Here is a 12,798-nt window from a genome sequence, read left to right on the forward strand (position 1 = left end):
CGTCTTAATCAATGAACATAGATGCTGTTAAAACACATACACAGCACGATATCTGTATGATTTATACTGGTGTCTATGCGTAAAAAAAACCTTCTCACTAAACAGCACTAAAACAGACTTGAATTGTAAAAAATTGCACATCTTGCATACTAAACTAATATCCAAAATATTCACACCAGACATTACCATTATCCATTCCTGCAACACATTAGCCACAAAATTGCAAAATCACATTGAGCAAACACAGTTACCATATATTGTTCTGACCCATAACTCTACACAGCATTTATGAGCAAGAGGCCAAAGTTCAATGCGCAATGTTATGATGAAGCAGTAAGTCCCAATTCTATGCATGCTCCATGCAACAGAACCGAACCTCCTAGGCAGCAAAGTATAAGGCTTACAAAAAAGAAAATCAGTCCTCAACAAAAATTTCTCTAAAAGAGCAAAATATTTTAGATTAAAACAAAGTTTTCTCTGCATCAAAAATTCAGCTGTCACTACAGCTTGTTTCAATTATTTTATAGAGAAACCTGTAAACATGACAAACGGTATGAGTGGTGCTGATATCAGTAGTTTATTGTATGTTAAGTCCAACACATTCAAAATGGAAAAGAAAAAAGAACAAAAGAAAGAAATAAACAAAAAAACAAAACAAAAAAAGATTCTCCACCTGCAACACTTTTGTACTAGCAACAAGTAAAGGGTAAACACAGTAAAATTAAGATGGCAGCCAACTGTTTACCACACCTGCTAAAGCCAAGAAGGTACTTCTATTTTCATTCAAAAGGACTGGAATGATTCACAATGAGGATCCACTTTGCTGCATTTTCAACCACAGGAAAATTAATTTACAGCATGTTTTTTTTTCTCTTTTGAGGATCCTTAAAAGTTTGGAAAAGGGCAGGTCATTAATAACCCTGGGTGAAAAATAATAAGTATCCAACTGTGAATTTATATCCTCAAACATTTTACCATCACTACGATGTAAAAGCACAAATTATTCTGAAAGCATGATGGCTCTTCTTCGTCCCCCTCTTCACTGACCATTGCTGTAAAAAAGTATGATTGCAGTCAAGTGCTCAAGTTTAGCAATTACCTGACAAATAAACATTCGGGGTAGAGGCACCCATGAGAAACTGTCTGTTAATAACACTGGAGGACCAAAGAGCTGTAGTTTTTCTGCAATATTAGATCAAAGGCTGATGGTAACAAATTAAGTCTCTATCGAAAACTAATTTCACATCTGAAAATATTTAATCTCAACTACAAAGGGAGAGTAGGTGAGCATTACTGTGGAAAACTACAGAAAATATGCCATGTCTGTACATCAAATCTTGTTTTAACTGCAAATATTCATTCATGCTGAGAACAAAATGAGCACTAATAATTTTTTTTTTTCACTGCCGGATGAAAAATTTGGAGAGTCTGTGTTCAAAATGACAGATTGTCCCAGAAATGTTGTAAATAGTGCAATACCACCAGACAAGGAAGACCTCATTAGTATATTTGTCCAGAAAAATGCTACATCGATTTCACTTCCCGTTTCAGTGCAAGATAATAAAAAAATTAAAGAAAAAAAAAAAAAAAAAAAAAAGATAACATCTTATGTTTTCCTTTCCTGCTGAAACCAAAAAGTTCTTCCCTCCCTCCCTCCCTCCCTACAGAGTGGTAAAAGAAAATAGAGGACAACAGGGAGACGAGTATGGCGTTCAGATCAGACTTGCCTTCAATGGAAAATTAATTTTAAAAAAGCACAATGAATAATCAGCATATGAAAATACAAATGCACAAACGGCTAGAAAAGTGAGCACAATTATTTGCGAGTTTGCAGGCTGCTGAACTGCGGCCAGCCCGCCCACACAGATCAATACAAAATTGTTGCTGAGAAAAGAAGTCCGACAACTTTTTTTTTTTGCCATGAGTTGCAAAAACTACGGTCAGACTGAAAGTAAGGATCAGTAGAATCTGAATCACATTGTGAGACATTAACTCTTTCCAAACTGCACGTTTAGTTGCACAGTTGTGTAGAGCTATGACTTGTTAAACCAAGGAGCAAGCATTTCACTGCCACCATCATTAATGTACCTTTTTTTTTTTCTCAAGGGGGGAGTTGTTCTTCAGATGCACCTCTTAACCTTTTAACATCAAACAGAACTGGAGGCACCTATTGTCTCTACAAAAACCCAGGACACAATACAAAACAAATGTACAAAACTCACAGCAGATCATCTTAGGTAGTAAAACAGTATGGAAAAATGAAATATGCACCTGAAAAAACTCAAAACTTGTGAATACTGCAATTTTTTTTTTATATATGCTCCCAAAAACAATAATTCAAAAATGAGCAGCTCCGTATTAGGGAGGCAGAAAGCCCCGAACCGCTTTAGTAAGACTGGAAAAGGTGAAATAGAAGGCACCATTCATGCTTTTATCAAGTCGAGAGAGAAAAAAAAAAAAGAAAATATACACAGAAAACAAAACATACAGTAAACTATGATTTTTGCTGTACATTTATTCTGTTACTCCGCACTTAAGGAGAGAAAGGGAGGGAAGAGGGAGGGAAGGTGTCATCCATCCCAGTTTCGCGGTCTAGCTGGCAGGGGGGAAAAAAACAAACAAACAAGAAAACAAAGCTGGAATCAGAAGAAAAAACGAAAAATAACAAGAGCGAGCCGCCATCATTACCACCACTCTTCTATTGTTCAACTTGTGTATCCTCTTGTCCCCCCACTCGTTTGGTGAAAAGTCCAGGATTTGAGCTTTTTTTTGTTTTTATTCGATTTATAAATGAGGAAAAATATAATGTAGATTTGCTTGTCATCTTGTCCATCCAGCAGTAATTGAAGCGTAGTTTTGGGTCAAAAGTGTGAAAAGTACATTGGTCACAGCAGACAGGCTGTGAGCGAGGCCTGCCCCGGAAAGTCGTATCGCTTTGAGACAAAACAGGTCTCTCCAGCTGCGTTCCGAGCATGGATGTCAATGTAATAAGACAAAAGTACCCATTAGTGCATATTGATGAGTGCATTATGCAATTTTGAAGCAGTGGTCTCTCAAAAGGAAAAAAGAAAAAGGCAAGCTTTTCCCCTGGAACTGCACAAATTTTGCATCTCACTCTTTTCCAACAGTAACGGGCAGAAAACTACCATATAAAATGTGCAATAGAGGGATTTCGTGAAGCAGCGCCTCAGTTAAGTCAAGGCATATAATCTCTTTTCCAAATGATGGGCTGTATTATCGTAGTTAAAAGTCTCATCAGTCCCTCCTAATGTGGCAGATTACTCCTGGTTGGTTCGCCTTTTTTCACAAATTTACAAATTAAAGTTTGTGAATTCTTGAGATACCCGAAAAGGATGCTCAGCTCACAACTAATAAGCGAAATTTTTTGTTTGCTTATTTTTGTTTTGTCTATTTCACAAACAAAGGTTGACAGGCTGTGTCACATTCCAAAGCAAAGAGGGAACAAAAAATAAAAAATAAAACAAAAAAAACCAAATATATACGTTTATACATGAAGATTTCTTTTCGTTAACGAGAACGGTTGAAGATGAAGAACACGGTACTACTTCCACACTGCAGGTGGTGCTCTTCTCAGCGGCGCTGGGTCGTGAAGCGACCCTCTCCCTGGCCACCGGAGCCTCTTCCAGAGCCCATCCCAGGTTTGGGGGCCATGCCGCCTCGTGGTGGTGGTCCCCTCCCGTCGCGCTCTCGCATCATTCCACTTCCCACGATGCCTCTTGAACCTCCGGGGCCCCGGTCGTTGCGCCTCATGTCCCGACGCTCGTCTCCTCCACCCCGGGTCTCTCGTTCACGCACCGCCCTGGTCTTCTTCTCCTCCACGTTCAGACGTACCTCTCCTCGAAACATGATGGGCTGCAGGGAGAAAACAACAGTCACTACAAGAGAAACCAGCACTGAATATTTCCCCAATTAATCAATTTCACAACCCACATCATTCACTGGGTTTGCACACAAGTTTGTCACTCTGTCCCAGAACCCACCACCACGTCAGCCCTGTTGTGTCATGTTGATCTAACCCGACATGTTCTGGGTCCCTGCCATTTAAACTATTTTAAGGCCGTGTTTATTTCTTAGAATGTGTTCCAACCAACTTATGTGAACCTATGTGAAAAAAGCAGTCCAATCAGTTATTTGAATGAGACCAATCTTGTGTTGCAGTCAGGGTGCCAATGCAGAGTTTTTCAAAAGCCGCAAAGAAGTAAAACCGAACGCTGCAATGGTCAATCCAAATCATGCAGGCGCATTTTCCTGTTGATTACTTTGTTAAATGACGGGATTATTTCTATTGTTTACCTCACTGTTGTCATGCAGGTTGTTCTCATGAATGTTTCGTAGTGAATCCTACTGAAAGTATTGCACTGAATTTCATATGCATCTCATAAAATTGTGTGAGTTTATGTAGCATACAAACAGCAAACACTTTAACAGCAGGTGGTGGGAGGGCACAAACCCAGGAGACAGATGTTTGTGTCCCATTGGAAAGTTCTTTACTAAGTTCTACAACGTCACGCAACTGCATCACTTAGTTTTGCACATAAGTAGTTATTAAGCGTTTTTTTTTTTTTGCCTAACCTTAATAATTTCCATGTCACATTGCCAAAGAGAAAACGTGACATGAAACGTTTTTTCTTGATATAATAGGGAACCACGTTGCATTAATTTTTGTATGAAATCATGGATTCATTACAAAAAGACAAATTTGGCTTCTACATATTAAATACGAGGTATTTATAGCATTTATTTCAGTGGATTTGGAATTATGAAATAAAAGTCCACTGAAAGTCTTTAAAAAAATATTTTTTTGATTTCAATATTTCTTTAATAGGCATATTTGCTTAGTATTTATGCAATTACTTTTTCGATAATGACTAAAATGGCATTACATTCAAAGCAGTGTAAACCACTGTAGTGCCTTGGCGTTTGATTAGCCTTCGAATTGCACTTCTTGGTTCATATTTGATCTCACCTGCAGCAAAAAAGTGATGCAGCTCCTTGTGTGTTTTTTTTGGTTTGGTTTTTTACACAGTTGGTATGAACACAGCCTCAGATATCTAATTTATGAGCGTGATTCGTTACAGACATGATCATTTAAAGCAAGCATTACATATGTGTAATAAAAGATAATGGCTTCAGTCATTTTACTGTGGAGGTTTGTCTCCACTGTGTCACATTGTGGACTAATTGTAGAAATGTGTGTCACCAAACCGCCACCAAGTGAATGAAAGTGGGTAATGAAATTTCAATACATGCCCCTTCTACCTTGGCCCCCAGAATTCTTTGCACAGGATCAGAGTCATCAAAGACCACAAATCCAAAGTTGGGCAGCTTCCCGCCAACACCCTTGGTGTTGATCCGCAGCTCCACAACATTTCCATATGCTGGAAAGAAAAAAAGAATACATTTACGTTCCAAAAACTGCTTTGAGAGATTTTTACACAACACACAAAATGTATTGACAAAATGTTGCTTTTTCAAGGAAACCTACTCATGAAGAAATCTTTGAGCTCGCTCTCGTCAATGTCATGTGGGAGGTTTCCGACAAAAAGCTGGTGACTGTCTGGGTACCGAACAATCCGTCTGCTGTCCATGTCACCAGACTCTGTATCTCCCCGACCACCTGCAGGTCAGAACAACATCCGATCATCTCAAAGGCATCATTTACGTCAAGAAAGTGGAACACATTGCACGACAATGGCTCAATATTCGTAATGAGTAAGTATATAGATGTATATATGTGCGACTTAAAACGGTCATGTTTACCTTTGTTAACAAAACTTAAGTGTGGTTTCCCCGTTTGTGACTCCGAAGATGCAACACCATCTAATAGTGACAAAAACATGCAGGCTGTAAGAATAAACCCAATGAAAAGCAAAAAAAATGTATGGAATATTCCTCAGCATGGTAACGTGTGTTGGCATTACCAGGCCTGGGACCCCGTTGAGTGAAAGTCGGTCTGTCCCGTGTGCGCTGGTCTCTGGGCCGAAGTGGTGGCGTCTGTGTCTCCGTTTTGGCTTCCACTCTGGGCTGTGTGGGGGTGTCCATAAAAAATAAAAATAATTAAAAAAACATCAACCTTACATCCTTTTCATCATAGTTTTTGCATGGAGCTCAATTCAATCAGTTTAGGTCACTGAGCTGTTTATTTATTTATTGTGTGATTTAATTGGTTACTTCAGATTTGCTTATGTCATACAATACCACAAATAAATTAACCAATCAATGCAATGGTAGACCTGCAGGTCCTATGCTTGCCAGGTTAAATTACGTTTTTTGTTAAAAGGAGTTAAATGCATTTATTTGGGGGTTTTGGGTGCTGAAAAGTACAAACCCTAGTATTTTAAACACAGCACAATAAAAGGAGACACTGCACAAAATGAACCAGCTTTCAATTTTGTCAAAGTTCATCAACTGCTGCTGTTCACTACAATCTAATCTTCAATGCAATGTATGCTTGAAATAAACATTGTGGTAGACTGTTATACAGTGCCCCCTTTCTAACGTGTCCTGACAGTTATTTTTATTATAAAATGTTACCTGTGAGCTCGGAGCTTTAACAACGTGGGGTGATAATCCAGAGGAGGCGACTGTGCCACTCGGAGGAAGGTTTTTACTGGTCACAGAGGCCCATGAGAAAGTCTGCGAGAGATGCAGTAATGCATTGTTAACAGTAACCACTGAAAACTTTACTATAAACACAAGTAGGTGTATGTTACAGGTATATTACCGAAATAACTCTAAAATGTGAGATTATAATGCATAATATACATAGCACCGTTTAAAGAGTAATTGTAGCACTTCAGTTTAGATGCATAAAGATCCAGCGAACTCTGACTGTGACCTCAAAGAATCTAAATCAAGTAAACCACAGAGAGACACATCCATCTGACCTTAGGAGCCTCCTGGGTGTTTGGTGGGGACTCCACAGGGACCGGTGATGGTGCTTTCTCCTCCATCTCTTCCAGAACCTTCTCATCTACTTCAGGTTTTATCTCCTCTACTTTGGGCTCTGGTTCAGGCTCTGGCTCAGGTTCTGGAGCTGGCTCCTCCATGGGCTCCTCGACTCCATTACTACAGGGGACAAATAAACATGCGGTCAATTCCATAGATAAACCAGGTTTAAAGTCGGGTCACACGTTACACAGGACATGCAAAGTCATGTAAGGCAAATTAAACTCAAACAAGTCACGCAACTTTTTTTTTTGCTGCTGGATACAAAAGGAAAATTTGTGTGCGGTTCTAAGTCCTAACAAATAATAATTTTAATTAATCTAACCTCTTATTGTCCCTCTCAGAGTGCACCAGATAGATGCACAGAACTTTAAAAACTCCTGCAGGCCAATTTCTTATATCACAATATATACTGTATAAAAAAATAGCAGTTATTGTCAAATAGTAAGCCCTACTTAAAAAGGCAAACTCCTTCACGCAAAAACAATAAATAACTCAAATATTATTGAGACATGATGAAGTTTTAGCATACGTGACGGGGTGAGGTTCGTAGTAGGTGGTGCTGTTGGGGCTTTCTTGAAGTGGTTCAGGGGATGGCTGCCTCTCCTCCGGCTCCTCTTCAACTTCTTCCTCTGATTCTAAGTGAGAGAAAGCAAAAACAATTTAGAAATGATTTGCATTTGCAACAAAACATTTAACCATGACAACATTGACTAAACACTAAAAAAGAAAGGTCTGTTTGGAATATTTGTGAACATGTCACCTTCATCAAGCTCAGCTTCAGAGTCCCCAAAAACCTCGTCCTCGTAACGGAAGATGTCATTGTGGACGTAGAACTTGTTCGCCACTGAACCCTAATGAAAATTAGGCAAATAGAATGTCCATCTTAAAATCGAAGTCAGTGACATTAAATTAAAGGACCATAACATTTATTTAGGTTACAGTGGCGACTCCAATTATGTTCTTTTTTGTAATAGCAAATGTAACAGATCTCTCGTAACCAGCTGTGATTTTTTTTTACATTTATTAAGCCACAAATCTTAGAAAATAGTTATTGATAATGGTTATTATCACTCAAACTTGATATGTTTTAATTGTACTGAAAAGTATAGGGTGCACTCACCTCTGGGGCGAGGACAAAAGTTTGCATAAACTTCCTCATGGGCTGACCATTGTTGGACAGCTCGCCGAGGACTTGCACCACCACTCCATCACTCAGTGTTGCGTGGGCATCCACATGCCTGATCTTTGTGTGGCACTCGCTGAACTGCAGGGACATGACCTTCTTGTGGATTTCCTAAGAGATGCGAGGACAAATGATCAACATTATGTTGTAATCGAAAAGATATTACCACACTGTAAAATGAGATTCCCATTTATGTCAAGAATATGGCAGTAATCAACAATCTGAGGTCAGCCAGTGTGATGTTTACTTTCACAATAATTACTCCGCTCAATCTTGAAGGAGGGTCAGTGATAATACTTATTTTTATCTCCGATTCCATTTTGGTCAGATTCAATAAACAGAAATACTGATGTGTAAATATAAGTTTGATATAAAAAGATGCATAACGTTTCAGATGAGGTGACAACCATGTCAGCCTAGTTTCTAAATTCTGCCAAAAATGTATTTTGTTCTTTGTTCAATATCATTAAAAAGGAATATGTATTCAATCAACTCTGAATACCATGCTACACAGTATATTTAATATGAATCTTCATTATTGGGCCATAGGACCTACCGCTTGCCCGTACACTGCCTCCGCTAGCTTCCCACTTGGGTCAAGTCCTCCATGAACATAGGAAGAATTCCTCCCATAAAACCTAAAGACACACCATGACAATTAAACAGCATTACAAACACCGTCACGTTTATTTAGCATCTTTTTTATCACAATTTGGTAATTACCTGTGCAGGAAATCTGGTGCCTTGTTTAAGAGTGTGTAATACTGCCTCACAAACTCCCGCCCTACAAGCAGGGGACTTGGCTTCTCCATCACCATTTCTTTGGTAAACAATATTAAGTGCTGAAACAGAGGATAAACAAGGAAGGAAATTTAATAATGCCATCAAGAAATTTAAAAAACGCATGCACTCAGTTGACAGTTTATTAGGTACATTTATGGACAATTGGACAATGTAGTGTATGGTGCTGGTGAAATGTATTTGATTATACTGAGAGGTTTCTATCCTAATGTGTTTTTGCTCAGAGTAACAACAACACCACACCAACTACAGCCTGAAACCAGCAGAACATTTCAACTTTCATTAGTTTTAGTGATGTGTATCTAATGAATTGGCAACTGAGAGTAGGTATAAATGACTTGGGAAATTAAGATCCGAATCTGCCAGACCACTATATGAATTATTTGAAGTTAGGGCAATTAAGGAAGTCCATATTGGTACTCGTGAATGTTTGTTGTACCTCAAGTAAACATAGATGTTTTGAGTAGCAAGTACAGGAAGTAGAAAAGATTCACGTTTCCTTATAAACAGACCAACGTTTTACTTTCTGTCTCATCGGGCCCACGTTTTACCGGACCCACAGCAATCCTAGAGAAGAAGCAAGACAGCTGACTGTTTAGCTAGCTGGCTAACACACAGGCTAACACACAACTGCGCCATCACGTTCATCCAATGAGACAAAGAGGGAAACCGGCTGTACATAAAAAAGGGAAGCGACTGATGCGGATATTCACGTTTGGCAACAGAGAACACGAACTTTACGACAATCAAATCCTACTTTTAATAAGTATACATCACACAGATGTATTACACACATGTGTACATCCCTTTGTGGACAAGTGGCCTACTGTACGAGTTAGGCCTTTCATGTCTAACCTTATGCTAACAACATTTTGCAGTTTCTCCCATATGTCGCATGTTCGTTAGACACATGTCATGACGGATTCATAATTTGCATTGTGTGTTTCTGTCCTAATAAGTGTTCGCCCTCACTGTCAGCAAAGTCAACATTGTATGGGCTGTTAAAACAAATGAAAGAGTACACTAGACTCTGGACTACCGGCCTCCTTGCTGTCATCCTAGATGGCTAACTAAGGCTAGCCCGGCGAGCAGACAAGCAACGCTGAGCCTGCGACACTGCTAGGTAGCTAGCTATCATTAGCTTAAGCTAACTTGTGGCGTCGTCGTTTTTCTTTCAGCCGGCTGTCACTTTCACAATGTGCGGGACTAACACAGTTACACAATCACTGATCTATTATCGACAAACACAGAAAAACGGCACGTGGCGGGACATTGATCTCCGTTAATATCACACAAACACAAGTTAGAAGCGGGGAAAAGCATCAGAGCGACACAGCGTTGAGCCGCTGATAGCCACTGGAGCTAGTGCACCAGTAAAGTGTGTCCATGTTATGCTAGTAAGGCTCCCGAACTGACAGCAATCACTGATTTAAATTGAATCGTTTCATAATCCATACGCGCCAGGTAATATCAGTTTGGTCAAACTTTAAAATAAACCCCCCCACAACTTACACTGAACCATTATCAATTAAACAACTTGAGAGCTATGCTAGCTCAAAGAAAACAAAGAAAGACAGATTTTACTAATTTAATTGACACACGTTATTATTGAGCAAAATAGTTAATTTCGGCGATGTGTACAGTAACAGCACAGCTTGTTGGCAGCTCCGACTGATTAGACTCGTCTAGCGAGTAGACAATGCGGCTAACATTAGCTGTTACGGTTAGCTTGGTGGATGGCTTTTACTTACCTTATGAAAGACCTATCTATGTAGACAGAATTATTAGAAATAAATATCTATGAGTAACCGGCTGTAAACCGTAGTGAAATATCCCAGGTGTATATGGAGATATTTCCCTCGCTTTGCTAACTAACAGTTTATGATCTCTGCTGTACCAGAGATTGAAGATTTAAAGTGATAGGTTCTATTTATTGTTTTACCCCTGCAATCTGGGGCAGGGAACCCCCATCGCAAAGATTCAGCCAATGGACTGTTTACACTAGGCAGCATAAATTATGACGCAAAACAAATAGCCCCGCCCCCCAAACTTTCTACTAATGTCCTAAAAACACCTTGACTGGACTGTAGTAGTAGATGTTGTTGATCATCACACTTCTTTAGTTTTTCTTTGGTGGCTGTTTTGTTTACTCAGAAACTCTTCATGCTACAAATACAGTTTTATGCAAGAGTTAATAAATAATAATAATAATAATAGTAATAATAATAATAATACATTTGATTAATATAGCTCTCCTCAATGTCGCTTTACATAATACATTGAAACAAATACAAAATACAGGCTTACAAAAAAATACCTGTTTTCCATGAGGTGCTGCTAAAGTGCAGTACTTTCAGTGCAAGACTGAGCCCACCGAGATGCACCACGGGAAATCTTTCCTGCCTCTGGCAATGAAACTTTTCAATACTTCCCTCAGAGTGTCAGACACCAGAGTCAATAGACTGGCCACTGGACTTACTTACTTAGTTTTTTGTTTGTTTTAATTGTATTGATGTTTATGTTTAATTGCTTGTTTTAACTGTATTCACTTGTTTTAACTGTGTATTGTAAGGTGTCCTTGAGGGTGTAGAAAGGCGCCCTAAAATGTATTATTATTATTATCATTACTTCCGTCAGCTGCTACAAGCACATTATTAATAACTTTTTTATTTATAATAATTAATGTGCAATATGGAGTTTCTCTACAATTTGTCACTTACACTGTTGTTACATATACATATTTGTAAATGTCTCTGTTTAATAGAAAATGTATTTCTATATTTCAGTATTATCTATTTACTAAAGACTTGATGCATTTGTATTGTGTATTGTTGTTGTATATTTAGTATAGCGCTCTTTTTCAAATCTTTATTTTCTTTACATACTTACTTATTTATATTTCTTATATAGCAACAACTGTAACAACGGCAATTTCCCCCTGGGGATCAATCCAGTTGTCACTCAAGATTCTGAAATTGCATTTATCTGCATAGTTAGTGAAATGTTCCTGAAAATGTCCATTTTGGTCCACATTTCCTTTCATTGATTTAAACTCTGGTAAATTTTAAACATGAGGATACTCATTTCAAGTTAAGAAAATAGCAGAGTTGGTTGGCACATAGCTCTTTTCTGGTCTTTTGGAGGTCACAGAAATAAAAAATGTAATCAAAATGTTTGCTTCCTTAACTTGCATACATAAGATGTTAAACCATCAGAAAAAAACATGTTTTTTTGGTGAGTGTAACATTTCACTTTTATAGTATTGAGTCTGATACATTTTGATATAAAATGTCAAAATCTGTGAGTGATGGTAGCTGCCTAACACACAAGACATTTGTGTACATAATAACTGAGACCATAACATTTTATTTGCTGCCATAATGGAAACTTTATGAAGCTCCATTGCCTCTTCTTCTATGTATTAAATGTTATATCAAACAAGAATTGTGCTTTAATACAAATGTACATAAGTTTAACAGTGCATAGGTCCTGAAAGTTTTGTGAGCCGAGTCATTGATGTCTGCCCAGCTTTAACAAGTCTGGATATTGAGCGCCACCAAGTGGTCAAAAAAAGCTTTGTGTTTTATACTCTGGGAAATAGTCAAATTATGGGGAGAAAAAGAATCCCAGTATGACCTTATGACTATATGTACCACAACAAATGAAGTACTGGGACCAAGGGCATTTTTGACAACAATTTTAAACATTTGGACGTCAGGACATTCAAATATTGTGGAAGGTTGTATTTATAGAAATTCCACTTTAGTGTTCAAAAAAGGTTGGCTTAATGGGAAAACTGCTACATCTAGCAATGTTGATGACTTTATTTTGAAATGTAAGGT

General features: G+C 38.3%; 1 protein-coding gene across 4 annotated transcripts; it reads right to left on the reverse strand.

Annotated features, from left to right (window-relative positions):
- Positions 1 to 558: 558 nt before the first annotated feature.
- Positions 559 to 10,885, reverse strand: g3bp2a (G3BP stress granule assembly factor 2a). 4 transcript variants are annotated; one of them, XM_059341805.1, is made up of 13 exons: positions 10,708 to 10,885; positions 8,879 to 8,997; positions 8,712 to 8,793; positions 8,093 to 8,266; positions 7,733 to 7,823; positions 7,502 to 7,607; positions 6,909 to 7,089; positions 6,556 to 6,657; positions 5,943 to 6,045; positions 5,782 to 5,841; positions 5,507 to 5,638; positions 5,281 to 5,399; positions 559 to 3,873 (listed from the first exon to the last, which is right to left on the reverse strand). In XM_059341805.1, exons 2-13 carry the CDS (start codon positions 8,971 to 8,973, stop codon positions 3,592 to 3,594), a joined length of 1,527 nt encoding a protein of 508 aa, XP_059197788.1. In that variant the 5' UTR covers positions 8,974 to 8,997; positions 10,708 to 10,885; the 3' UTR covers positions 559 to 3,591. The 4 variants fall into 4 exon arrangements, with proteins under 4 accessions (XP_059197788.1, XP_059197780.1, XP_059197804.1 ...); XM_059341797.1 differs by having other exon boundaries at positions 5,272 to 5,399; XM_059341821.1 differs by lacking the exon at positions 5,782 to 5,841.
- Between the last annotated feature and the right edge of the window lie 1,913 nt (positions 10,886 to 12,798).

This window comes from Centropristis striata, chromosome 1 (genome assembly GCF_030273125.1).
Source record: "Centropristis striata isolate RG_2023a ecotype Rhode Island chromosome 1, C.striata_1.0, whole genome shotgun sequence".
Classification (NCBI taxonomy): domain Eukaryota; kingdom Metazoa; phylum Chordata; class Actinopteri; order Perciformes; family Serranidae; genus Centropristis; species Centropristis striata.

Bases quoted from the DNA above. Each gene is read 5' to 3' on its own strand.
- g3bp2a (XM_059341797.1), bottom strand. From the start codon at position 8,973: ATGGTGATGGAGAAGCCAAGTCCCCTGCTTGTAGGGCGGGAGTTTGTG. The intron at 6,658-6,908 runs GTCAGATGGATG...CATCTCTCGCAG, and splicing joins ACACCCAGGAGGCTCCTAAG to ACTTTCTCATGGGCCTCTGT. The intron at 6,046-6,555 runs GTAACATTTTAT...ACCCCCACACAG, and splicing joins TTAAAGCTCCGAGCTCACAG to CCCAGAGTGGAAGCCAAAAC.